General features: G+C 50.8%; 2 protein-coding genes across 8 annotated transcripts; one reads left to right on the top strand and one right to left on the bottom strand.

Annotated features, from left to right (window-relative positions):
• Positions 1–6,276: 6,276 nt before the first annotated feature.
• Positions 6,277–9,309, bottom strand: ZNF576 (zinc finger protein 576). Of its 6 annotated transcripts, none has more exons than XM_001157138.8 (3): positions 9,106–9,309; positions 8,498–8,597; positions 6,277–6,860 (listed from the first exon to the last, which is right to left on the bottom strand). In XM_001157138.8, exons 2-3 carry the CDS (start codon positions 8,580–8,582, stop codon positions 6,433–6,435), a joined length of 513 nt encoding a protein of 170 aa, XP_001157138.1. In that variant the 5' UTR covers positions 8,583–8,597; positions 9,106–9,309; the 3' UTR covers positions 6,277–6,432. The 6 variants fall into 6 exon arrangements, with proteins under 6 accessions (XP_001157138.1, XP_009434039.1, XP_001157189.1 ...); XM_009435764.5 differs by having other exon boundaries at positions 8,498–8,594; positions 9,106–9,266; XM_001157189.7 differs by having other exon boundaries at positions 8,948–9,243.
• Positions 9,310–9,402: 93 nt separating this feature from the next.
• IRGQ (immunity related GTPase Q) lies at positions 9,403–19,877 on the top strand. 2 transcript variants are annotated; one of them, XM_063800773.1, is made up of 3 exons: positions 9,403–9,689; positions 10,351–10,882; positions 12,330–19,877. In XM_063800773.1, the coding sequence occupies exons 2-3, from the start codon at positions 10,353–10,355 to the stop codon at positions 13,669–13,671; spliced, it is 1,872 nt and encodes a 623-aa protein (XP_063656843.1). In that variant the 5' UTR covers positions 9,403–9,689; positions 10,351–10,352; the 3' UTR covers positions 13,672–19,877. The 2 variants fall into 2 exon arrangements, with proteins under 2 accessions (XP_063656843.1, XP_001157033.1); XM_001157033.5 differs by having other exon boundaries at positions 9,403–9,709.
• Positions 19,878–23,673: the final 3,796 nt, after the last annotated feature.

The following is a 23,673-nucleotide window of genomic DNA, read 5'->3' as shown; positions in this document are numbered from 1 at the left end:
TAGCAAAGGACCAGCTCTTTACAGCCTTGCCAAAACTTGGGCTCTGAGATGGGAAGTACTAATTCGTAATTCACAGAAGCTTGGCGCCGAAGCTACTTTGAAAATAGAAGCCTAATTATAATAATAGCTATCATTTACTGAGAATTTACTGGGCAACCAGCCCTGTTCTAAGGCGCTTTACATGTGTTAACTCATAGAAGGTTGGAGACTAAGAACCTTCAAGAATAGAACCTGAATTACTGTAATGGCCATCATTAAGTCAGCGCTCACGGTGGACCAGGCCCTGGGCTCAGTGCTTTATGTGGACAGTCACATCAGATCCTTACAAGTTAGGGACTGTTACTTGTTTACTCATTCACCCAACAATGATTTATTGAGCACCTATGAGATGGCAGGCACTGCTCTGGGAGTTGGAAATATAGCAGTCAACACAATGAACAAAAACCCCCTCCCTTTGTGGAGGTTATAATGGGGAAGACAGTAATCAAGTATTTAAGTAAAATATACAAATTGTGGCTGGGCGCGGTGGCTCATGCTTGTAATCCCAGCACTTTTGGAGGCCGAGGCGGGCGGATCAAGAGGTCAGGAGATTGAGACCACGGTGAAACCCCGTCTCTGCTAAAAATATAAAAAATTAGCTGGGCATGGTGGCGGGCACCTGTAGTCCCAGCTACTCGGAGAGGCTGAGGCAAGAGAATGGCGTGAACCCGTGAGGCAGAGCTTGCAGTGAGCTGAGATCGCGCCACTGCACTCCAGCCTGGGCGACAGAGCAAGACTCTGTCTCAAAAAAAAAAAAAAAATACAAATTTTATGGAATGTTAGTCATAAGTGCTATGGAGAAAAAGGAACAGGGTGGGAAGCTTGTGTGTGTGAAGGTTGCAGTTTTAAGTAGGGTGGTCAAGGAAGGCTTCACTGAGATGACATCAGAGCAGAGACCTAGAGAAGGGGCAGGAGTGAGCCTTGTGGCTGTCTGTGGGGACAGTAAATGCAATGGCCCGAGGTGGGAGCCCACTTGGGGTGCTTGGGAGGAGAACACAGGGCCACGAGGCTGGAACTGAGGAAGACAGGTAGGAGGTGAGGTTGGAAAGTAGCGGAGAACCAGGCCGTAGGAGCCATATACTGACTTTGGCAATGTCTCCAAGTCTGGGTCCTCACAGTAATCTGAGTGCTCATAATAATCCTTAGAGGCTACTTTTATGACCATTTTATAACTGCTACAACAGGCCAGGCATGGTTGCTCATGCTTGTAATCTCAGCAGCTTGGGAGGCCAAGGCAGGTGGATTGCCTGAGGTCGGGAGTTTGAGACCAGCCTGGCCAACATGGTGAAACCCCATCTCTACTAAAAACACAAAAACTTAGCTGAGTGTGGTGGCGCGTGCCTGTTGTCCCAGCTACTTGGGAGGCTGAGGCAGGAGAATCGCTCGTACCTGGGAGGCGGAGGTTGCAGTGAGCCCAGATTGCACCACTGCACTCCAGCCTGGGCAGTAGAGCAAGACTCCGTCTCCAAAAAAAAAAAAATCTGCTACAACAGAGGCACAGGGAGGTTGAGTTACCTGCCAGAGGTCACAAAGCCAGTAAGCAGCAGAGCCCTGGTTTGTACCCAGACAACTGGATGCAGGTGCATCCACTCTTAACCACTAAGCCACACACCAGAAATGGCAGTCTAGTGCCCACAGCCACCATCTGACTTAGAGGAGTGTATCTGGTCTCCACAGAGCTATTGAGTTTTTTTAAGTTACGTTGGTTACCAATGTTGAAAAATGGGTAATTTCACATTTAAAAAAATAGAAGTTTCTGGACTGTCTTGAAAATTGTGAGATCTATATTGCTGAACCTCCAGTTCCCATGGGGATAGTGGTTTGTTGGTGCTGAGAAGGAGTCACTTTCTGTAGGGGAGGCATTCACTCTTATGTGCCCAGTCACCACTGCCTCACATCTGGACACCCCTACCCTGCCTGCTTGGCCCTGAAGAGCATCTGCTTTTTTTTTTTAATGGGTTTTTTTTTGTTGTTTTTTTTGTGATGGAGTCTCACTCTGTCGCCCAGGCTGGAGTGTAGTGGGCATGATCTCAGCTCACTGCAGCCTCCGCATTCTGGGTTCAAGCGATTCTCATGCCTCAGCCTTCTGAGTAGCTGGGACCACAGGCGCGGTACTACCACCCCCGGCTAATTTTTGTATTTTTAGTAGAGATGCAGTTTCACCATGTTGGCCAGGCTGGTCTCGAACTCCTGACCTCAAATGATCCGCCCGCCTTGGCATCCCAAAGTGCTGGGATTACAGGCGTGAGCCACCGTGCCTGGCCAGCATTTACATTTTTGACACCTATTACAGGATTTCAGACCAAAGCATTTTTCAAAACCCACGTTTCTCATCCCAGAATCTCCAAACCTGACATTGATACACTCTGAACTGAGACTTTCCTAGCCACTATAGCTTAGCATTATGGAACCTCAGAATCATCAGCAGAAATTCCAGGCTCATTAAAACAACAGAGTCTTAGTCCGTTTGTGCGGCTGTAACAAAATACCTGAGACTGGGTAATTCATAAAGAGCAAAGGTTAATTCCTCATAGTTCTGGAGAGTGGTAAGTCCCAGGTCAGGGAACCAGCAGATTTGGTGTCTAATTAAGGGTTGCTCTCTGCTTCCAAGTTGGTGCCTTCTTGCTGCATCCTTACACAGTGGAAGGTGGCAGAAAGGGATGAATACTGTGTCCTCAGATGGTAGGAGAGATGGAAGGGGAGAAGGCCTAGCTACTTCCCTTGGGTCCTTTTCTAAGGGCACTTATCTTGTTCATGAGGGCAGAGCCCCTGTGACTTAACCATCTCCTAAAGGCCCCATGTCTGAATACTATCACATGGGGTCTTAGGTTCCCAACATATGAATATTAGGGGGACACATACATTCAACCATAGCACATGGATAAGTGTGATCATAGGTTTTGTTTCCTGGAGCAGCACCCCATCCTGTCTTCTGCCATAAGACAGGACTTCTAAGGACAAATATAGAGAATTTCCATCCATTGGCAAATATTCCTAAGGATCACAAGAGGCACTATCAATCAGGAGTTGGGTCATTCAGCCAGCACCCATCCAGGATATGGAGTCAGGCCAGGCATTCCCCAAAGAGGATTTAATACAGGGAATAGTTGCACAGGTGTTAGAAGGCTGAAAGTCAGCCAGGCACGGTGGCTCACGCCTGTAATCCTAGCACTTTGGGAGATCGAGGTGGGCAGATTGTTTGAGCCGAGGAGTTCAAGACCAGCCTGAACAACATGGTGAAACTCCATCTCTACAAAAAATTAGCTGTTCATAGTAGTGCACACCTGTAGTCCCAGCTACAGGGAGGGAGGTGGAGGTGGGAGGATCATCTGAGCCTGAGGAGATCAAGGCTGCAGTGAGCCAAGATCTTACCACTGCACTCTATCCTGGGCTACACAGCGAGACCCTGTCTCAAGGGGGAAAAAAAAAAAAAAATGAAGTCCAGGTGCAGTGGCTCACACCTATAATCCCAGCACTTTGGGAGGCCCAGGCGGGCAGATCACTGAAGGCCAGGAGTTTTGAGATCAGCCTGAGCAACATAATGAAACCCCGTCTCTACTAAAAATACAAAAAATTAGCCAGTTATAGTGGTGCACACCTGTAATCCCAGCTACTCGGGAGGCTGGGGCTGGAAAATTGCCTGAATCCAGGAGGCGGAGGCTTCAGTGAGCTGAGATCACACCACTGCACTCCAGCCTGGGAGACAAAGTGAGACTCAAAAAAGAAAAAAGAATTTAAGAGTGCACAGTTTACTAACATGATGGCAATGGTGGTGCAGGTTGGGCCGCAGGAGTCATGTTGACCCATTTTAAGTTTGAGATCTCCATTTGTTTATTCAAGTGGTTATATCTTATGTCTGGGGTTTGGGCTGCAGATAAAGATGTGGAAGTCATCAGTGATGCTATTTAGAGAATCTGTGATGTCTGGAGAGAACAGGAAGCCCAGGGTGTACTTGGGCAGGCTGCTATCTTGGGAGAGCATGTGGGATTAGATACTTAGGTTTGGTTTAGGGGAGCCACTGTGGGGGTAGTGTGACAATATCTGGGTTGGAAACTTCGGAGCGTTTACCAGGAGCCAGAGGAAATATTTGGCTCTTCATGAAGTTGGTATCTTGAAAAAAACTGATGGTCTACTAACTCCAACCAGTCTCCCCATAAGTCACCCCAGCAAAGAGATCCAGGGTAGCCCTGCCCCAAAACACACACACACACATACCCTACCTACCTACCTACCTGGTAAAGATGGTGGTTCCCAGGATGGAAATTTCTGCTTCCAGACTCAGAGTAGGTTGAATGTCTTATTAGACCAGGGGTTGGCAAACTTCTCCTGTAAAGGGCTAGATGGTAACTATTTTAAGTTCTGTAGGCCTTAAAATCTCTGTTGCAACTATGCAGATCTGCTGTTCTAGGCAAAAGCAGCCATCAACGATACATAAGTGAATGAGTATAAAACTGTTCAAATAAAATTTTATTTGCAAAACCAGGCAGCAGGCTAGAGTTGGCCATAGTTTGCAGACCCCTGTCTTAGGCTGTAAATTCTGTTGCATGTGACAGAGACCCAAAATAATGGTGGCTTAAATAAGATAGAAGTTTCTTTCTTAGATAGCAATATGGAAGTGGGCTGGTATGGTGGCTGTGCTCCTTGAAATTGACGAGAGACCCAGGCTCCTATCTTGTTGCTCTGCCATCCCACGTGTTGCTCTGCCATCCCACGTGTTGCTCTTGTCCTTATGGTCTGAGATGGCTGGATACCATTTCCGTATTACAGTTAGGAAGGTGGAAAAAAGGTATGTCCCTTTCTTTTCTTTTTTTTTAAACAGTCTCACTCTGTCACCCAGGCTGAAGTGCAATGGCACGATCTTGGCTCACTGCAACCTGTCTCCCAGGTTCAAGCAATTCTCCTGCTTCAGCCTCCCAAGTAGCTGGGATTACAGGTGTGCCACCACACCCGGCTAATTTTTGTATTTTTGGTAGAGACAGGGTTTCACCATGTTGGCCAGGCTGGTCTCAAACTCCTGACCTCAGGTGATCCACCGGCCTCAGCCTCACAAAGTGCTGGGATTACAGGCGTGAGTCACTGTGCCCAGCCGTCCCTTTCTTAAGCTTGACTGTTCTACCCAGGAATTTAGCCAGAAATCAGTCACAAGGCCACATCTAGCTGCAAAGGAATCTGGGAAATGCAGTCTTTTCAGCTACTGTGTGCCTAGCTAAAAACAGAGACAGTGATCAGTCTACCACATCCACCTCACCTGTGGGCTTTAAAAACATCCCTCAACATAAACAGAGTCTATAAGTATTATATGCAAGGCATCGACCATTGTCTGCAGGTGCAGGGCAGGTAACTAAGGGGGTAAAACTGGCCTGGTGGGACTCATCTCCAGTTGAGGGTGACACCCACTGCTCCCTCCAGCCTGTTGTAACTTCTGTCCTGCCCCTGCTGACAATGTCAGCCTAGGTTGGGCCTTTCAAGAGAGCTGAAAATAGGATCTTAATGGGAAATCTCCCAGTGTTGGCCAAATAAAACCCGAAACAGAAGGTATCTCTGTTTGATTCCAAACCAGTTTCCCCACAAAGCGAGGCCAACTCTGGCCTGAGTTCCCCCACCTGCCCACACCCTTATGTTCTCTGGAAATTCCCACTCAAAAGCCAGAGCTCCCTGTTTAGACATTTTAATATGGATGTTTTCTGTTTTTAGATACTATTCCTGTTAGCTTATTCATACCATTTCACCTACACATATGAAAAAAATATTTCAGGACTAGAATGATATACAAAATTATTTCAACGAGACATAAATTATCGGGGGACTAGTGCCATCTAGTGCCATGGCCCCTCTAAGTGAGGATGGCAGGGGGTGGAAAAGAGACACAAGGACTCCAATTGCCACCCCCACTCAATTGGGGTCCAGCTCCCAACTTTGCTGCCCCATCCCCAAAAGCCCAAGTTGCTCCACATCTGGAACTCATCTGGTGGCATTACAGGCCAGCAACACCTCACCTTTCCTGCCCCCATTCAGGCAAAGGTCCAGGGCAATTTGCTCCCATAGCCCATGGCATCCATCTGGGAAGAATGAAGGGTGATGGCACAACCTGCAGCTAGGTATTTAGCTGGGAATAAGGGAGACACAAACCATTTCTCTCCCGCACTCCCCATTTTTTTTTTTAACAAAAGATCTCATTATTATCTGATTTCACTGTCTCACGAAGGCCCTGTGTTCTCCAAAGACTGAAGCTCTAAATAAGAATCTTCTGGGTCCTCTTTATTAAGAGCCCTCTGCCTTCCCAGGGGAGGGAAGCAAATCCTTCAGGGCCCCCAGAGTTCCTGCACCCCATATCATGGGTGAGTCCTACCAGCCACAGAGCCACCCGTCACCGTGGAGAGGCTTAAGCTGCACTCAGAGCTCCCCCCGGGCATGCCGAATGTAGTGTTGATGCAGCCCTGCTTCCTGAGCAAAGTCCTGACCGCACTCTGTGCAGGCGAAGGTGCCAGGAGGGGCACGGACCTCATGCATCTGGCGGTGCCGCCTCAGAGAAACAGCCTGCCCAAAGGTCTTGCCACAGTCAGGACAAGGGAAGGTGGGCTGGGCAGTAGTGGTTGCAACCGGCAGGGTGGGCTTGGCGGCTGGACCGTGGCTGCGCTGGTGGGTGATTAGGGCTTTGGAGGAGGGGAAGGAGCGGGCGCAGGTGAAGCAGATGAAGAGGACCCCCTGCAGCTTCTGGGCCACGAAGTCCGCTGGGTGCTCCCGCTTCATGTGACGCTCCTGGAACTTGGAATCTGCGAAGGTGATGAGGCAGCGGGTGCACTTCGGGGCCCCCAGGTGGCCTGAGGAATGTGGGGGAGAGGTCAGGGGAGGCCAGCAGGAGTCTCCAAGACCTCTTCCTGAACCCCAGAATCACACCAACAATTAACATTGCATGTGTTATGTGCTAGGTTCTATGCTAATGCTGGACAACCAAACAGGAGAACTGTTCTTGGACCTGTTTTATGGATGAGCAAACTGAGATTCAGAGAGGTTAGGCAGGTTGCCCATAGTCATGAGGCTAGGAAAGGAAATGGTGGAGCCAGGGTTGGAACCCAGAGGGTCAGCCTGCCCAACAGAGGGGTATGGTGATTACAGCACAGCCTTTGGAGCCAGACTGCTTGGGATTGAATCTCACCTCCACCACTTCCTAGGCAATTACACCAGTTTCCTTATCTGGAAAATGGGCTAATAACAGTATCTACTCCATAGGACCGTTGGAAGGAATAAATGAATTGCTGTACAGTCATTTGCAATTATGACTAATGATACAGAGAAATCCAGCCCGACATCCAGGATCTGGCCTGGTACTCACAGCTAGACCTTGGTGTTCTGTTGAACATAAATTTTCACAGAATATCAAGGACAGACAAGGCCACGCTGTGACTAAAATGAATCAAGACAAGACTACATCATCATAATGTCTGAGCACAGACAAAATATGAATGCTGTCCAAGCAGAAAAATGACCAAACATCCTCCTATCCTGGCTAATGTGAATGTCTGCTGCTGCTTTATCAGTCAGAGCTTGAGCCTCGCCTCCTTCCTTCCTCCTTCTGGGTAAGATTTATTACGATAGCCAATCATAGAATTGCCCCTGCTTCCTGGTAGCATCCAATCCAGAGCAAAACAATTTTGCTTGAACCTTCCCCAAAATCACCACCCACAAGCCCAAATCCTATGTCGTTTTTACCATTCTTAGTGAGACACCCCACAGTCCCCCCATGGTGTGTGTTCATTGCAGTGAGAAACCCAACGTGTTCAACTGCAGGTGTGTTCCTGGTAGTCTCTGGCTCAAGGGCATTGAGACTACAGCTCTTGTTACAAATACCTCTCTCTGCCTCAGTTCCCAGTTTAAAGGGCCTATTATTAGAAGGACTCAATGAGATAATGGATGTTAAAATGGTTCATAATATGAGAATAAATACACCTAGCTCATAATAAAACACTGAGCAGGAGGTGTTGCTATTACATGTCAAACTGGCTACCATCATTAACCCCTAGCTTTCCCCTTTGCTGCAGTTAATCCCATACCCACCCTGTGAGGTGGGAAGTACCACCCTCTTTTGACAGTCAAGGAAACCAAGGCCCAAGTTACACTGAAAGTCTAGGGCAGAGTTGGGACCAGAATCTTGGGGTTTCTCTCCCAATAGAACCATACTCAGCCACATCTCCAACCCAAGCCTCTCCTGGAAGCCACCCTATCCCTCTGAATGCATAAGCATTGCAATCCTGCTTATGTGGCCAGAGGAGGGTGAGTACTCTGGCCACATAAGCTGGTGTGAGGAGATGCACTTCCTGCTAGAGCAGCTCAGGGACCATTACAGCCCCTTCTCAACAGGCAAAACTCTGTGGCGCCTTGGACACCGAAGTGCCACAGAGATCTTAGCATCAGCTCCTGCACCCCACCCTCCTCTAGCCCGCCAGCCATGTGTACTCACAGATGTTGCCTCCTGGGCTCTGGGGACTTCTCTCCTTGGGTGAATCCTGCTGCTTCATGTTCTCTTCAGGGTTCGGGTCCTCCATGGTGCTGGGACCCTTCTAGTCAGGAGAGGAGCGTGCATAAGTGAAGCTGTTCATCTGTTACCAGTCTTAGAGGGCACCCTAAGTCTATGACCTTTGACATCGCCAGAGGCTCTCCTTGCCTGCCTTTGACCCCTACGACATACTATCTCCTTGAACTCTAATTGATGGAGTTCTTGCTAAAAGAAGCTTCAAACCTCCCAAAGGACTGGACTTCCTGGGTTTGGGACTCCCCTAGAGTCTTCTCACTGGTGTGACCTATGACCTGCTGCATCAAACTAACTCCCTGAACTCAGCGTGGAAGCCTTGATCTTTGACACCAGCGTCATCCCAATCTCAAGTGTCTTGGGGCAGGTAGTGATACCCACCCTTTATCCCAGTTCTTCCCGGGAAACATCCTCTGACATCCTGTGATTTTTGTTCCGCCCAGAGCCCCCGCCTCCCACGCGCGCTTGCAGCTGCTATCCCGCTACCCTCAAGCGCTGCCTACAGGTTCCTGCTCCCAGGCCTCAGTTTTCCTCCTTACAGCAGAGGGCTGCCTTTCGCTGCGCCTGTCAGCCGCTGGCTACAGCGCCGCCCCAGAGAGAAGTGGGATAGGGACCACTCAGTCTTAGGGCCCCCGTGGTTTCCGCGCCCTTTTGCCAGATGAGCCTCTCGGAGCCGAGATCCCGGATTTCCCATCCGGCAGTAGTATAGTCGCACCAGCCCGGTCCTCAAAATAACGGGAGGGGTCCTTCTCTGCCCTATGGCGCGTTTGATGACGTTCAGCCTCCCGCGGCGTAGCTAGCTAAGCCTTTTGCGCATGCGTGGGTAGGCTCTCGTGGCGCGCAGGCGCGTTGACTCATTCATTGTTCTAGGCCCTGAGGCCGCCAAAGAGGGGCGTGCACACTTCGGCCGTTCTGCGCAGGCGCTGCGAAGGGCTGGGTCTCTGCTGTCGGCCTTCCAAGACACACCCCCTTGGAAGAGGGAGTGACGTCAGGTTAAAGCTACCGGGACGGGTCCCGGCATCTCTAAATCACCGCTCCCTGGCCTCTTCGGCCTCCGTCCGCCGCGGCCCAGGGGCCAGGCTTCTCAGCTGCTGACCCACTGCCACCGACTGCGCTCTCTCCCGTGGGTCGGCTTTTTGCTCGGTTGGTGATTTGGAAGGGGGAAGGGGAAAGATAAAAATAACAATGTGTCCGAGGGAGGAGGGACTGGAAGCCAGATTTCTGAGGTTTTATTTTTATTTATTTTTCAGAGAGGGTCTTGCTCTGTCGCCTGGGCTGGAGTGCGGTGGTGTGATCACGGCCCACTGCAGCCTCCAAGTCCTGGGCTCAAGCGATCCTCCCGCCGCAGCCTTCCGAGTAGCTGGGGCTACAGGCGCACGCCACCATGCCCGGCTAAATTTTATTTTTTATCGAGACGGAGACTCTACCAGAGAGTCCACCCACATGTTGGCCAGGCTGGTCTCGAATTCCTGGCCTCAAGCGATCCTCCGGCCTCGGCCTCCCAAAGCACTGGGATTACAGGCATGAGCCACCGCGCCTGATTTCAGAATTTTTGAAGCAGAAAGGGAAACGTTTCCATCTAGAGGGAGGGCGGACAGACAGGACGCCTGGGATTCTGGGGGAATAGGGTCTGGGCTCTGGATTTTTTAGGTCCTGGAGAGTGACGCTCAAGAACCGAAGGGGACAGGGTGAAGGACTGAGGCCTGGGTTCCGAGTGGGGCGGCTAGGAAAGGAAAAGGCTGGGTGCTCCCTGACCCAGGTCTTCTCTACCCGTTGCTTTCCAGCCATGCCTCCGCCGCAGGGTGACGTGACCGCCTTGTTCCTGGGGCCTCCGGGCTTGGGGAAGTCCGCGCTGATCGCAGCGCTGTGCGACAAGGATGTGGAGACGCTCGAGGCCCCCGAGGGACGGCCGGACTCCGGGGTTCCTAGCCTAAGAGCTGCGGGCCCAGGCCTTTTTCTGGGCGAGCTGAGCTGCCCACCCGCAGCGCCGGGGCCCTGGGCGGCGGAAGCCAACGTGCTGGTACTGGTGCTGCCCGGACCCGAGGGGAACGGGGAACCGTTGGCTCCAGCCCTGGGAGAGGCAGCGCTGGCCGCCCTGTCCCGAGGGACCCCGCTACTGGCTGTGCGGAACCTCCGTCCTGGGGATTCACAGACTGCCGCCCAGGCCCGTGATCAGACAGCAGCTCTGCTGAACAGCGCGGGGTTAGGAGCCGCGGATCTGTTTGTGCTACCGGCGAACTGCGGCAGCAGCGACGGCTGCGAGGAGCTAGAGCGCCTCCGGGCGGCGCTGCAGAGCCAGGCAGAAGCGCTGCGGAGGTGAGTGCCGGCTTTCTGGCTGGGTCCGTTAGTCGAGACCCTAGGCACCTAGGTGCGTCCATGGAGGTCCATGAGATCCCTCCCCCAGTGAGTTTGGGGCAAGGCTTAGCTCTGTTATTATTATTATTATTTTTTTTCCTGAGAGACAGGGTCTCGCTATGTTGGCTAGGTTGAATTTGAACTCCTGGCCTTAAGCAATACTCCCGCCTCAGCCTCCCAAAGTGCTAGGATTACAGGCGTGAACCACCACACCCGGCCTTTTTTTTTGAGACAGGGTCTCACTCTGTCGCCCAGGCTGGAGTGCAGTGCCACGATCCTAGCTCACTGAGGGCCTCCACCTCCTGGGCTCAAATGATCCTCCTGCCTCAGCCTCCAGAGTAGCTAATACTACAGGCTGCAAAACAGCATCTCACTGTTTCCCCAGGCTGGTCTTGAACTCTTGGCCTCAAGCCATGCCCCCACCCAGGCTTCCCAAAGCCCTAGAATTAAAAGGGAAAGCCTTAACACTTTATCTGCTGGGGCCCTGAGGCTCCTTTTTCCAGGCCCTGCCCCCACCAAGGTGATCCACCCTCCTTGGCCTCCCAAAGTGCTGGGATTACAGTCGTGAGACTCTCTGCCCAGCCCCCTGGAAGATTTTACCTGAAAACTCTAATCTTTGAGCCCTCCCCACCATCAGTTTTGTTTTCAAGCACCTAAAGCCACACCCGCAATGAGCTTTATTATTTTGGGGCATCCTCATCTACCTCCTTTCTCCAGCTCCCTCTCGTTTCTGTGCTCACTTGCTGGCTACCTCCTGAATTTGCTCTACCACCTGCCAGCCTCCTCATTTTAAAGACTTTAAAACGAGGCTCAGAGAGGGACAGTCCCTTGTCCCAGTACACTGTCATCTTTTTTCCTTAGCCTCACCTGCCCGGGAGTCACCTTAGCCACTCCCCCTTGGTAAGAACTGGTAGATGAGATTTCTCCCCTCACTGACCCTCCTTAGGCCCAGCCCCTGAAAAGAGTGCCCTTGGGGACCTTGTCTGTCTCAAATAGTGCTGGACTTGTGTTTAGGCCACAATACAGTTGCGATTCTTTGTTCTAGGCCCCACCCTCTGTGAGCTTTGTCCCACCCAGCATAGCCGACCCTTGGAAAAACCCCGCCCCCAAATACTGTATTCCATAGAAGTTTTAGCCCAATCCCCATTTTAGGCTGGGGTGGGAAACCTGACCTTAATGTCCACCCGTCCAATAATCAAGACTCCATTATTGCTTGAAGCCCCACCCATATCATCACTGCCCCTCCCCATCTGGTTTCTATTTGCTGTGCCATCAGTCTGGCCCTTCCCTTTCCTACCCCTGCCCCATTCTGGGATCATTAGGAAAGCTCTGCCCTTGTCATCATAGCCCAGTCCATGTCACCCAGCCCCTCTTCTACCTTTGACCCTGTCCCTTCTTGTCCCCACAGGCTCCTGCCACCGGCGCAGGATGGCTTCGAGGTGTTGGGTGCAGCAGAGCTAGAGGCTGTGCGTGAGGCCTTTGAGACCGGCGGCCTTGAGGCTGCGCTGTCGTGGGTGCGCTCAGGCCTGGAGCGCCTGGGCAGCGCACGGCTAGACCTGGCCGTGGCCGGCAAGGCTGACGTGGGCCTTGTGGTGGACATGCTGCTTGGATTGGATCCTGGCGACCCAGGTGCTGCGCCTGCTTCGGTCCCCACGGCACCCACTCCCTTCCCAGCCCCAGAGCGCCCGAATGTGGTGCTCTGGACCGTGCCTCTGGGCCACACGGGCACTGCCACCACCGCGGCCGCCGCCTCTCACCCAACGCACTACGACGCCCTCATCCTCGTCACCCCTGGGGCCCCCACTGAGAAGGACTGGGCCCAGGTCCAGGCCTTGCTGCTACCAGATGCGCCTCTTGTCTGCGTGCGCACAGACGGCGAGGGCGAGGATCCGGAGTGTCTGGGAGAAGGCAAGATGGAGAAACCCAAGGGCGAGAGCTTAAAGAACGCAGGTGGAGGGGGATTGGAGAATGCACTCAGTAAGGGAAGGGAAAAATGTAGCGCTGGATCGCAGAAAGCAGGCAGCGGGGAAGGTCCTGGGAAAGCTGGCAGCGAGGGTTTGCAGCAGGTTGTCGGCATGAAGAAATCAGGTGGTGGCGACTCAGAGCGGGCCGCTGCGTTAAGCCCGGAGGACGAGACGTGGGAGGTGCTGGAGGAGGCGCCGCCGCCAGTGTTCCCCCTACGGCCTGGCGGACTCCCAGGGCTATGCGAATGGCTGCGGCGAGCGCTCCCCCCAGCCCAGGCAGGGGCACTGCTGCTGGCGTTGCCACCAGCATCTCCCAGCGCTGCCCGAACCAAGGCTGCGGCGTTGCGAGCCGGGGCGTGGAGGCCAGCTCTGCTGGCTAGTCTGGCGGCGGCGGCGGCACCACTCCCAGGGCTGGGCTGGGCATGCGACGTGGCACTTCTGCGGGGTCAGCTGGCAGAGTGGCGACGGGGCCTGGGGCTGGAACCCACGGCACTGGCTCGACGTGAGCGCGCCCTGGGCCTGGCTTCTGGAGAGCTGGCAGCGCGCGCTCATTTCCCAGGCCCGGTGACGCGCGCCGAGGTGGAAGCAAGACTGGGCACCTGGGCGGGCGAGGGCACTGCTGGGGGCGCAGCACTGGGGGCTCTCTCCTTCCTGTGGCCTGCGGGTGGTGCAGCGGCGACAGGTGGCCTGGGCTACCGAGCGGCTCACGGCGTCCTGCTGCAGGCTCTCGATGAGATGCGGGCTGATGCTGAGGCTGTGCTGGCACCCCCTGAGCCTGCCCAGTGAGGAGTGGGAGGGGGCTTGGGAGTCCAGACTCTGACAGGGGATGCCTGGGCTTAATCCTGGGTGCTTGAAGGGGATGTGGACTCTTGACTTCCAGCTGGGATGTGTGACTTCTTATCACCTGGATTCAGAGAGTCTGGGGGACAGGAATCCTGATTTCTTTCTTTTTTTTTTTTTTTTTTTCCTTTTTTTGTGAGACGAAGTCTCTTGTTGCCCAGGCTGGAGTGCAATGGCGCGACCTCGGCTCACTGCAACCTCCGCCTCCCGGGTTCAAGCGATTCTCCTGCCTCAGCATCCGGAGTAGCTGGGATTACAGGTGCCTGCCACCACACCTGGCTAATTTTTGTATTTTTAGTAGAGACGGGGTTTCACCATGTTGGCCAGGCTGGCCTCGAACTCCTGACCTCAGGTGATCCACCCGCTCCGGCCTCCCAAAGTGCTAGGATTACAGGCATGAGCCCCACCGCCCCTGACCAGGAATCCTGATACCTTTGGGAACCATGGTGCATGACATCCAGACCCTTCTGTCCTGAAGGGAGTTGGTGGCCCAGACTCTAGCAGGGACTATGTCTTTGTCTCCTAGGGAGTAGAAACTGGAGTTACTGGATGTTTAGTCCTCCAGGGAGGCGGGTAGAAGTCCTGTTTCCTAATTGGTGGGGAGGTGTCCATGACTGGGACCTGAACTCCAGTATAGGGGAGGGAGACCTGAGCGCCCCAGGGAGCTGGAACTCTTGGGCTTCAGAGCCTCAGAGGGAAGCAGGGTCTACATTTCTCTGGGAGAAAAAGCCTGCACACAGGTCCCCAAGGAGCAGTGGGCTTTGAGTCTTGATGGGGTGGCGGAGGCCCCTGGGGTCTGAGACTTCTGGGGTTCTAAGATGGCTGTGGACCTTGGTTCCTAAATATTGGGTAAGGGGAGATCTGCATCTGGAGGAGGGATCGGGGGCTTGTGGGAGAAAGCTGGAGACTTCTTGATCTCTCCTGGGGAGTGGATGGGTTTCTATAATTGCCCTCCAAAAGTATGTAGGGAGGGTGGTCCCACAAAAATGAGGTGAGGTGGGTAAGAGGTCTGGGCATGGTGGGCTCTGGGAGTAGCCAGGGACCAGGAATGAGGTCTTCTGGGTGTGGAAGGGCAGTAAAGCATACCTCAGAGACAGCTCCTCCAAACCTTGTATTGGGATCCCGGCAACTGCCTCTGTGAGTGTGACTGGGAAGGGATATGACTGCCTTCATCTTCTAGGTGCTGAGCAATTCAGGTGATCTCTGGGGAGTCTGTTTCTCTGTCTCTTTTCTTTAGGAGTTTCTATCTTTTTTTGGCCTTTTTCTCCTGGTATTTAACCATAACCCTTTATGGCCTTGGTGTTTTGTGCACCTTCCTTTTCGGAAGAGCAGCTGTACTGCTGCACTGGTCCAAACACTTCTGTATGGACACCTCGGGTATCCCCAAGAGGCTCTGCTTTCTGATGTACATAGAGGGTGCTGCATTGAGCCAGGGGCCCACCAAATGGGTGGTCAGGCACTTGAGACCATGGGAATATGCCAGGAGTGAATGAAGCAAAGGCAGAAACCACAGTGCCTGGAATGTTCTAGGCTGCTAGCCACATGTGGGGGAAAAGTTGCAGGTTACAGAATTCTTCAGTGTCAAAAACAGAAAAGGAGGATCTGAGAATCCAAGCGATAGAATCCCTTTTGTCGTAGACAGAAAGAGCAAAGTCCAGAGAGGGCAGGCTTGAGGCCCAACAGCACACAGTAAGGCCCTGTGGGTCTGGCCCTTGCCTATTCTCATTCCCTGCCCCTTCCCACTCCTGTCCAGCCTGATAGACTTTCCTTCTTTTTTTTTTTTTTTTTTGAAATGGAGTCTCACCTTGTCACCCAGTCTGGAGTACAGGGATGTGATGACTGTAGCTGAGATGACAGGCATGTGCCACCACACCTGGCTAATTTTTGTAGTTTAGTAGAGAAGGGATTTCACCCTGTTGGTCAGGCTGGTCTCGAACTCCTGACCTCAGGTGATCCACCTGACTCAGACTCCCAAAGTGCTGGGATTACAGGTGTGAGCCATCATGGCCGCCTGACTCTTTCTGATGCCTGAGTGGCTACCTTGAGTCCTGCCTGGGGACCCTTGCACCTGCTGTTCTCTTTCCTTCAAGGCTCTACTCACAACTTCCTGTTCTACTCTCAAACCTTCCTGTGACGGGCTCAGTCAGATCTCAGCTCACGTATCCCCTCAGAGAGGACTTCCCCTCCCTGACCACCCTATCTGAAGTAGCTCACATCCCCCCATCATTCATTTCGGCCAGTTGAGTTTCCTTGTAGCAATTATTACTGTCAAAAATGATCTTATTTATTTACCTGTTTATTGGCTTTTGACCCGTTGCCTGTCCTGTTCTCTGTTGTTTCCCCAGCATCTAGAACAATAGGTGCCTGACACAATAGGTGCTTCATAAATATTTATTATTATTATTATTATTTTAGAGACAGGGTCTTGCTCTGTTGCCCCGGCTGGAATACAGTGGGATGATCATGGCTCACTGCCATCTCCAACTCCTGGGCTCAAACGATCCTCCCACCTCCGCCTACAGAGTAGCTGGGACTATAGGTACACAGCACCAAATTTTCTGTAGAGACGGGGGTCTTGCTTTGTAGCCCACACTAGTGTTGAACTCCTGGCCTCAAGTGATCCTCCTGCCTTGATAGGATTACAGGTGTGAGCCACCACACCCAGCCTAAATGTTTATTTCACTGGTCAGTGTCAGAACTAGGATTGGAATTTAGATTGTTAATCTCTTGCCACAAGATAGGAAAATGGAGCAAGATGAGGAGAAAAAAGCATTTAATGGGAGAGAACACCCTTGTCTGAGGTCAGGGACCTGGGAAGCAAGCACGACTTTGCTACTGTCACTGTGTGTTACTTGGACAGTGCCTTATTTTCCCATCTGTGCAATAAAAGAGCTGGATAAGAACCTTAGTTTTGAGATCCTGTCTCCCTTAAAAGCTGAAGACAAAGGTAACTGATCCAAGGGCAGACAAGGGATGGTACCATCATCTCCAGCTTGGACTCCCACTGCTGACACAATTTGTCCCTTCAAAGTTGAGATAGCTACCATGGGGAAGAGCACTTAGTTCTATACTGAATGGCTCCAGGCATTTTCATGAAAGCTCTTTCAGCTTTGGGGAAGAATATTCATCCATATCTTTACCCCATCATATTAGTGTCTAAGCCCTGCAATCAGGCATGTCAGCCACGTGATGGAATGGGAGGGCTGCAGGGCAGCACTGTCCAGTAGAAACGAAATGCAAGCCACATATGTCATTTTAAGTTTTCTTTTTTTGAGATGGAGTTTCACTCTGTCACCCAGGCTGGAGTGCAGTGGCACGATCTCGCCTCACTGCAACCTCCGCCTCCCTGCAACCTCCGCCTCCCAGGTTCATGTGATTCTCCTGCCTCAGCCTCCTGAGTAGCTGGGATTACAGGCATATGCCACCATGCCTGGCTAATTTTTGTATTTTTAGTAGAGATGGGGTTTCACCATGTTGGTCAGGCTGGTCTGGAACTACTGACCTCAGGCCACCCGCCTCGGCCTCCCAAAGTGCTGGGATTACAGGCATGAGCCACCGCACCCAGCTAATTTTTGTATTTTTATTTTATTTATTTATTTATTTATTGGGAGACGGAGTCTTGCTCTGTCACCCAGGCTGGAGTGCAGTTGTGTGATCTTGGCTCACTGCAACCTCAGCCTCCCAAGTAGCTGGGATTACAGGCATGCACCATCATGCCCAGCTAATTTTTGTATTTTTAGTAGAGATGGGGTTTCACTGTGTTGGCCAGGCTGGTCTTGAACTCCTGACCTCAGGTGATCCACCGGCCTCAGCCTCCCAAAGTGCTGGGATTATAGGCGTGAGCCACTGCACCCGTCCTAATTTTTGTGTTTTTAGTAGAGATGGGGTTTCACCATGTTGGCTAAGCTGGTCTGGAACTCATGGCCTCAAGTTATCTGCCCACCTCAGCCTCCCAAAGTGCTGAGATTACAGCCAAGTTTTTTAATAGCCACATTAGACAAGTAAAAGGAAACAGGTTAAATTCGTTTTAACATGTTTTACTTAACCCAATGTATCCAAAATAGCATTTCAACATGTCACCGGTTTTTTAGTTTTTTTTTTTTGAGATAGTGCTTTGCTTTGTTGCCCAGGCTGGAGTGCAGTGGCACAATCTCGGCTCACTGCAACCTCCACCTTCCAGGTTCAAGTGATTCTCCTGCCTCAGCCTCCCGAGTAGCTGGGATTACAGGCACCCGCCACCATGCCCACTAATTTTTGTATTTTTGGTTAGAGATGGGTTTTCGCCATGTTGGCCAGGCTAGTCTCAAACTCCTGACCTCAGGTGATCCACCCACCTCAGCCTCCCAAAGTGCTAGGATTACAGGCGTGAGGCACCGTGCCTGGCGTCATCGGTATTATTTAAATGAATTATGTTACGTTCTTTTATGCTGTCTTCAAAATCTGTTGTATGTTTTACACTTACACCAAATCTCAATTACCATGGTACATTTTTATCTGAAATGCTTGACCTTTATTTTGATTTCATAAAATTCATAGTTGGAGAAGTAGATTCACATATCCAAGTTGTTCCAATTATATAATAGTTTTCCAAAAACTGAGATGGGTGTCCATTTTTTTTTAAGTGAAGATGCAGGTCTGGTTATGTTGACCAAGTTGGTGGGTTGTTTTGTTTTGTTTTGAGACAGAGTCTCACTTTGTCACCCAGGCTGGAGTGCAGTGGCATGACCTCAGCTCACTGCAACCTCTGCCTCCCAGGTTCAACTGATTCTCTTGCATCATCCTCCTGAGTAGCTGGGACTACAGGTGTGTGCCACCATGCCTGGCTAATTTGGGTATTTTTCTCAGAGACGGGGTTTCACCGTGTTGGGCATGCTGGTCTTGAACTGCTGACCTCAGGTGATCCGCCCACCTCGGCCTCCCAAAGTGCTAGGATTACATAGTGAGCCACCAAGCTGGTTTTGAACCCCTGGCCTCAAGTGATCCTCCCACCTCAGCCTTCCAAAGTGCTGGTATTACAGGCATGGGCCACCACACCTGGCCTCAGCTGTTCAATTAAAAGTAAATAAAACTTAAAATTCTATGTTTCATTGGCAGTAGTGCAACATTAATACTGGGTAGCCACATGTGATTAGTGGCTATGGTATTGGACAGGGAAGGTACAGAATACTTCCATCAACATAGAAAATTCTATCAGTCTAGCTCTAGGGGCAGATAGTCCTTCAACTGACTTGGGCAAGTCACTCTACAAATGGCATCTACCTCACATGGTTATGGTGAGAATTCAGCGTATGTATGTACATGCAGGCACACAATATGCACACAGACACATAACATAGTACACCCTTTCCTGAAAAGCCTGACACATGGAGCTCAAACATGAGTGCCACCCACCCCTGGGCAGCACCAAGATGGCTCTAGTCTGGGTGCCTTTGTCTCACCCCCATGCCTTTGCTCGGAGTGTGCTCCTCATTTTTCTGCCACTTTGACCCTGTCTCTGATTTGGTCCTGTCTGACATCACTGCTATATGCTTTGCTCCTCTCAATTTCCTCTGCCCTCATGCCAGCAGGAGTCATGCCAGAGATCATATCTGAGAAAGCAAGACAATTTTGTGTGTGTGTCTGTGCCCATAGAGGAGTGCTGGTTGTGTTGATATAGTTGTAGATTGGTTGTGTTTACACAGTTGTATATATTGACACCCTTGAGTGTTATGACTTCTTTTGGGGGTGGTCGCCTTTTAAATCATGACTTTTGATGGGATTCCATTTTAGTCTTTGTGAAGACATAAGGTTGTTGGCAGGCATCTGTCCCTGGGAGCATCCAAGCAGAAAAGACTAAGACTCCCTTGTAGACAGATCACTGGCCGCCACTGAAGTGTGTCTGCATGGCACCACAGGGCTGGATGACCCTTGAAGGCAGGAATTCAAGGAAATGTATGATGAATTTTGGCATTGCCATCAAAAGCAGAACAGGCATGGAAAACTTGGGTGAGTGGGCGAGACAACCTCCTCACCACAGCAGAGTTCCATCCATGCCTGGATAATGATGGAGGGATTTGTGTCCACTGCAGTGGGGAACCATGAAGGACACATCAAGGGTGTGGTTGGCCTGTGGTGCTCTTTGGAGGAATGAATAAAAATGAATAGAAATCCTATTGTGTGTCTGTTCTTTTGGAGTTTGAGGGAAAAGAAAGATCCTTGAGATTTTGACTGGGCTGGAAACCTAGACTCCAGTGTCTGGGGATAGGAGGGATGGTGGGGAATCCGCTGGGAAAAACTGGGCTGTGATCAAGAGAATTTATCAGTATCTGAGTTTTGCCACCCTGGAAGGAGTGCGGGCAGACTTACTGTTTAAACATTGGGAGCTTACGATGGTAAAGCGCCTTAGTTTTGGAGCCAGGCATACCCATTAATGACCCCAACTGGGCCAGCCTTTCTGTAGCCATGCCCTTGGATTGTTGCTCTCCTTCTAGGTTTGACTATGTGGTTTGCTTCAGCCACTAGAACAATAGCAAACATGATACAAGCAGAGGCTTGAAAAGTGCTTATGCGGCCGGGTGTGGTGGCTCACACCTATAATCCCAGCACTTTGGGAGGCCAAGGCGGGCAGATCACAAGGTCAGGAGATCGAGACCATCCTGGCTAACACAGTGAAACCCCGTCTGTCTACTAAAAATACAAAAAATTAGCTGGGTGTGGTGGTGCACACCTGTAGTCCCAGCTACTCGGGAGGCTGAGGCAGGATAATAGCTTGAACCTGGGAGGCGGAGGTTGTAGTGAGCTGAGACTGCGCCGCTGCACTCCAGCCTGGGCAACAGAGTGAGACTTCTCTCAAAAAAAAAAAAAACCAAAGTGCTTATGCACTGGGACTTCCTCTCTTGCTCCCCTTGGGACCCCTACCACCATTGCCACATCCAAACCCCGGGCTGGCTGAGCATGGTGGCATATGGGTATAAACCCATAATCCCAGCACTTAGGGAGGCAAAGGTGGAAGAATTTCATGAGCCCAGGAGATCGAGACTAGCCTGGGCAACATGGCAAGACCCCCATCTCTACAAAAAAGCAACAACAACAAAATTAGCCAGATGTGATGGTGTGCACCTGTGGTCCCAACTACATGGGGGAGGCTGAGGCAAGTGGATTGTTTGAGCCCAGGAAGTCGAGGCTGAAGTGAGCTATGATGGCTCCACTGCACTCCAGCCTGGGTGACAGAGCAAGACAATGTCTAAAAAAATAAAAAGAAGGAAAGAAAAGGAAAAGATCTGGGCTAACCTGCTGGGTAATAAAGGGAAAAGAGACACATGGCTCCGTCATCCTTGATCCCTGCCACCCATAGCCAACCAACCTCTGAAACAGAGCTCCCTAGCTGATAGGCAGCTGAACCCAGCTGAGACCAGCAAAAGAACTGCCCAGCTGATCCCAGACCAAGTTGCAACCCAGAGAATCATTAACTAAATAGGTGATTGTTCTAAACCACTAAATTTTGGAGTGGTTTGTTATGTAGCAAAAGCAACTAATACAGACTTGTTCTCTCTGTGTGTGATGTGGTCTCTTTCTCCCCAACAACATGACCCAATGATTAAAATCTTAAATTCTGCCACTTTTTAGCTGTGTGACTGACAATGTGACAGCCTTCTGAGCCTCTGATGTCTCCTGAAAACAGAGATGTGAATAATAGTGCCTATGACATAGAGTTGTGAAAATAAAATGAAAAACAGCTTCTAAGGGGTCATGGTGGTCATTTGTGCTATTAATGAAACATGTCCAGTTCTCTGCCTTCTGACCTTGGGGCAGGATCTCACTTCCTGGTGCCCATGTGGCTGGGTGGGCCATGTGACTAGCTCCATCCAGTGACTTGTATTAAGTCACTTCTGGGTCACAGCATGTGATTACCCATGGTAGACTTCCTGTGACACAGAAATTGGCCACATTCAAGTTGGTGGATGCTTTATTTATTTATTTATTTAAGACAGGGTCTCACTCTGTCACCCAGGCTGGAGTGCAGTGGCAAGATCTCGGCTCACTGTGGCCTCTGCCTCCCGGACTCAAGCAATCCTCCCGCCTCAGCCTCCCAGGTGGCTGGGACTACAGGCATGCACCACCACGCCTGGCTAATTTTTTTTTTTTTTTTTGTATTTTTGTAGAGACAGGGTTTTTTGCCATGTTGCCCAGACTGGTCTCAAATTCCTGGGCTCAAGTGGTCCTCCTGCCTCGGCTTCCCAAAGTGTTGGGATGACAGGCGTGAGCCATCATGCCCTGCCGGTGGCTGATTTATGACTATGACGAGGAAAACACCCTCTGGATAGTGCTAGGGTGAAGGAAAAGTTAACCTTTTGTGAATGGGCAGTCATTCAGCAAATATCCACTCCTCTCCCTTCTACTGGAGGGGGAGTATATTTCCCTGCTCCACTGATGGGTTTCACCATATGATTTACTTAATGGAATTTTAGCAGACCTAACCTTAGCAAGGCCCTTAAGTGCACTTGGCTTTTGTGCTCCCATGATGTGCCATGAGAACATTTGCCAGGGAGCTGCTGATCCCAGAAAATTGTGGAATCTCATGGAAGAGACCTGAATCCTCCTGAACTGGAGCCAAAGCAGCCATCCCACAAACCCTTAGAAGAATGCTTGTTGGTATAAGTCTCAGTTTTCACGTTGGGAGGCCGAGGTGGGTGGATCACTTGAACCCAGGAGTTTGAGACCAGCCTGGGTAACATGGGGAAACCCTGTCTCTACAAAAAAAAATTACAGGAAATAGCTGGGCGTGGTGGCGCATGCCTGTAGTCCCAGCTACCAGGGAGGCTGAGCGGGGAGGATCGATTCAGCCCATGAGGTTGAGGCTGCAGTGAACTGTGATGGTTTCACTGCACTCCAGCCTGGGAGACAGAGTAAGACTCTGTCTCAAAAAAAAAAAAATAAAATAAAGAAGTCTCAGTTTTAGGATGATTTGTTACATAGCATTATTACAGTGTTAATTAATACAACTTTGTTGTTTTAAACCACTGAGATCAGGGACTTGTTTTGTTACTGTAACATCATCTAGTCTGTCCCAATTGATGTCAGTGTTTAGCACCTGTCAACTAATGGCCACTCAGTAAGTGGCAGCTATTATGATGATTACTGTTTACTCAGGCATACATTGTCTTTAGAATCCACGTGGTCTTAAAGGTGCTAGGCATTGCACTAAGCGCTTTTTAAGTTGTCTTTCATTTGACTCTTACAACAACCTTATGAGGTTATAACTATTAATATCTACATTTTGCAGACATGAACACTGAGGCAAAAAGAGGAAGCAGTTAATTGAGAGAGATGATCATGGACTCTGAAGTATACCAGACTTGGGTTCAAATCAAGGTTCTGACCCTCCCTGGTTGTTTGACCCAGGGCAAATTTTGACACCCACAATCTATGCCTCAGTTTGTTCATCTGTAGAGTGGGGATAATAATATCAACCTCACAGTTGTTATGATCATGAAATGAGGTATAGCATGGAAAACACAGCACAAGGACCTGGCAAAGACTAATCCCTTCATAAAAGGCAGGGCCACCAGGCATGGTAGCTCACACCTGTCATCCCAGCACTTTGGGAGGCCAAGGATCGCTTGAGCCCAGGAGTTCAAGACCAGCCTGGGCAATGTGGTGAAACCCTGTTGCTACAAAAAAATTAAAAAATTAGCCAGTCATGGTGGTGCACGCTTGTAGTCCCAGCTACTAGGGAGGCCGAGGTGGGAGAATCACCGAGCATGGTGGTGCAGGCCTGTAGTCCCAGCTACTAGGGAGGCTGACGTGGGAGAATCACCTGAGCCCGGGAGGTCGAGGCTGCAGTGAGCCTTGAATGCACCACTGCACTTCAGCCTGGGTGGCAGAGTGAGACCCTGTCTGAAAAAGAAAGAAAGAAAGAAAGAAGGCAGGGCCTTCCCTCTCTTCCTCAAAAGGAGGGGATTTGAAATG

This window comes from Pan troglodytes, chromosome 20 (genome assembly GCF_028858775.2).
Source record: "Pan troglodytes isolate AG18354 chromosome 20, NHGRI_mPanTro3-v2.0_pri, whole genome shotgun sequence".
NCBI lineage: Eukaryota > Metazoa > Chordata > Mammalia > Primates > Hominidae > Pan > Pan troglodytes.
This window is presented reverse-complemented; position numbering and strand designations above follow the sequence as displayed.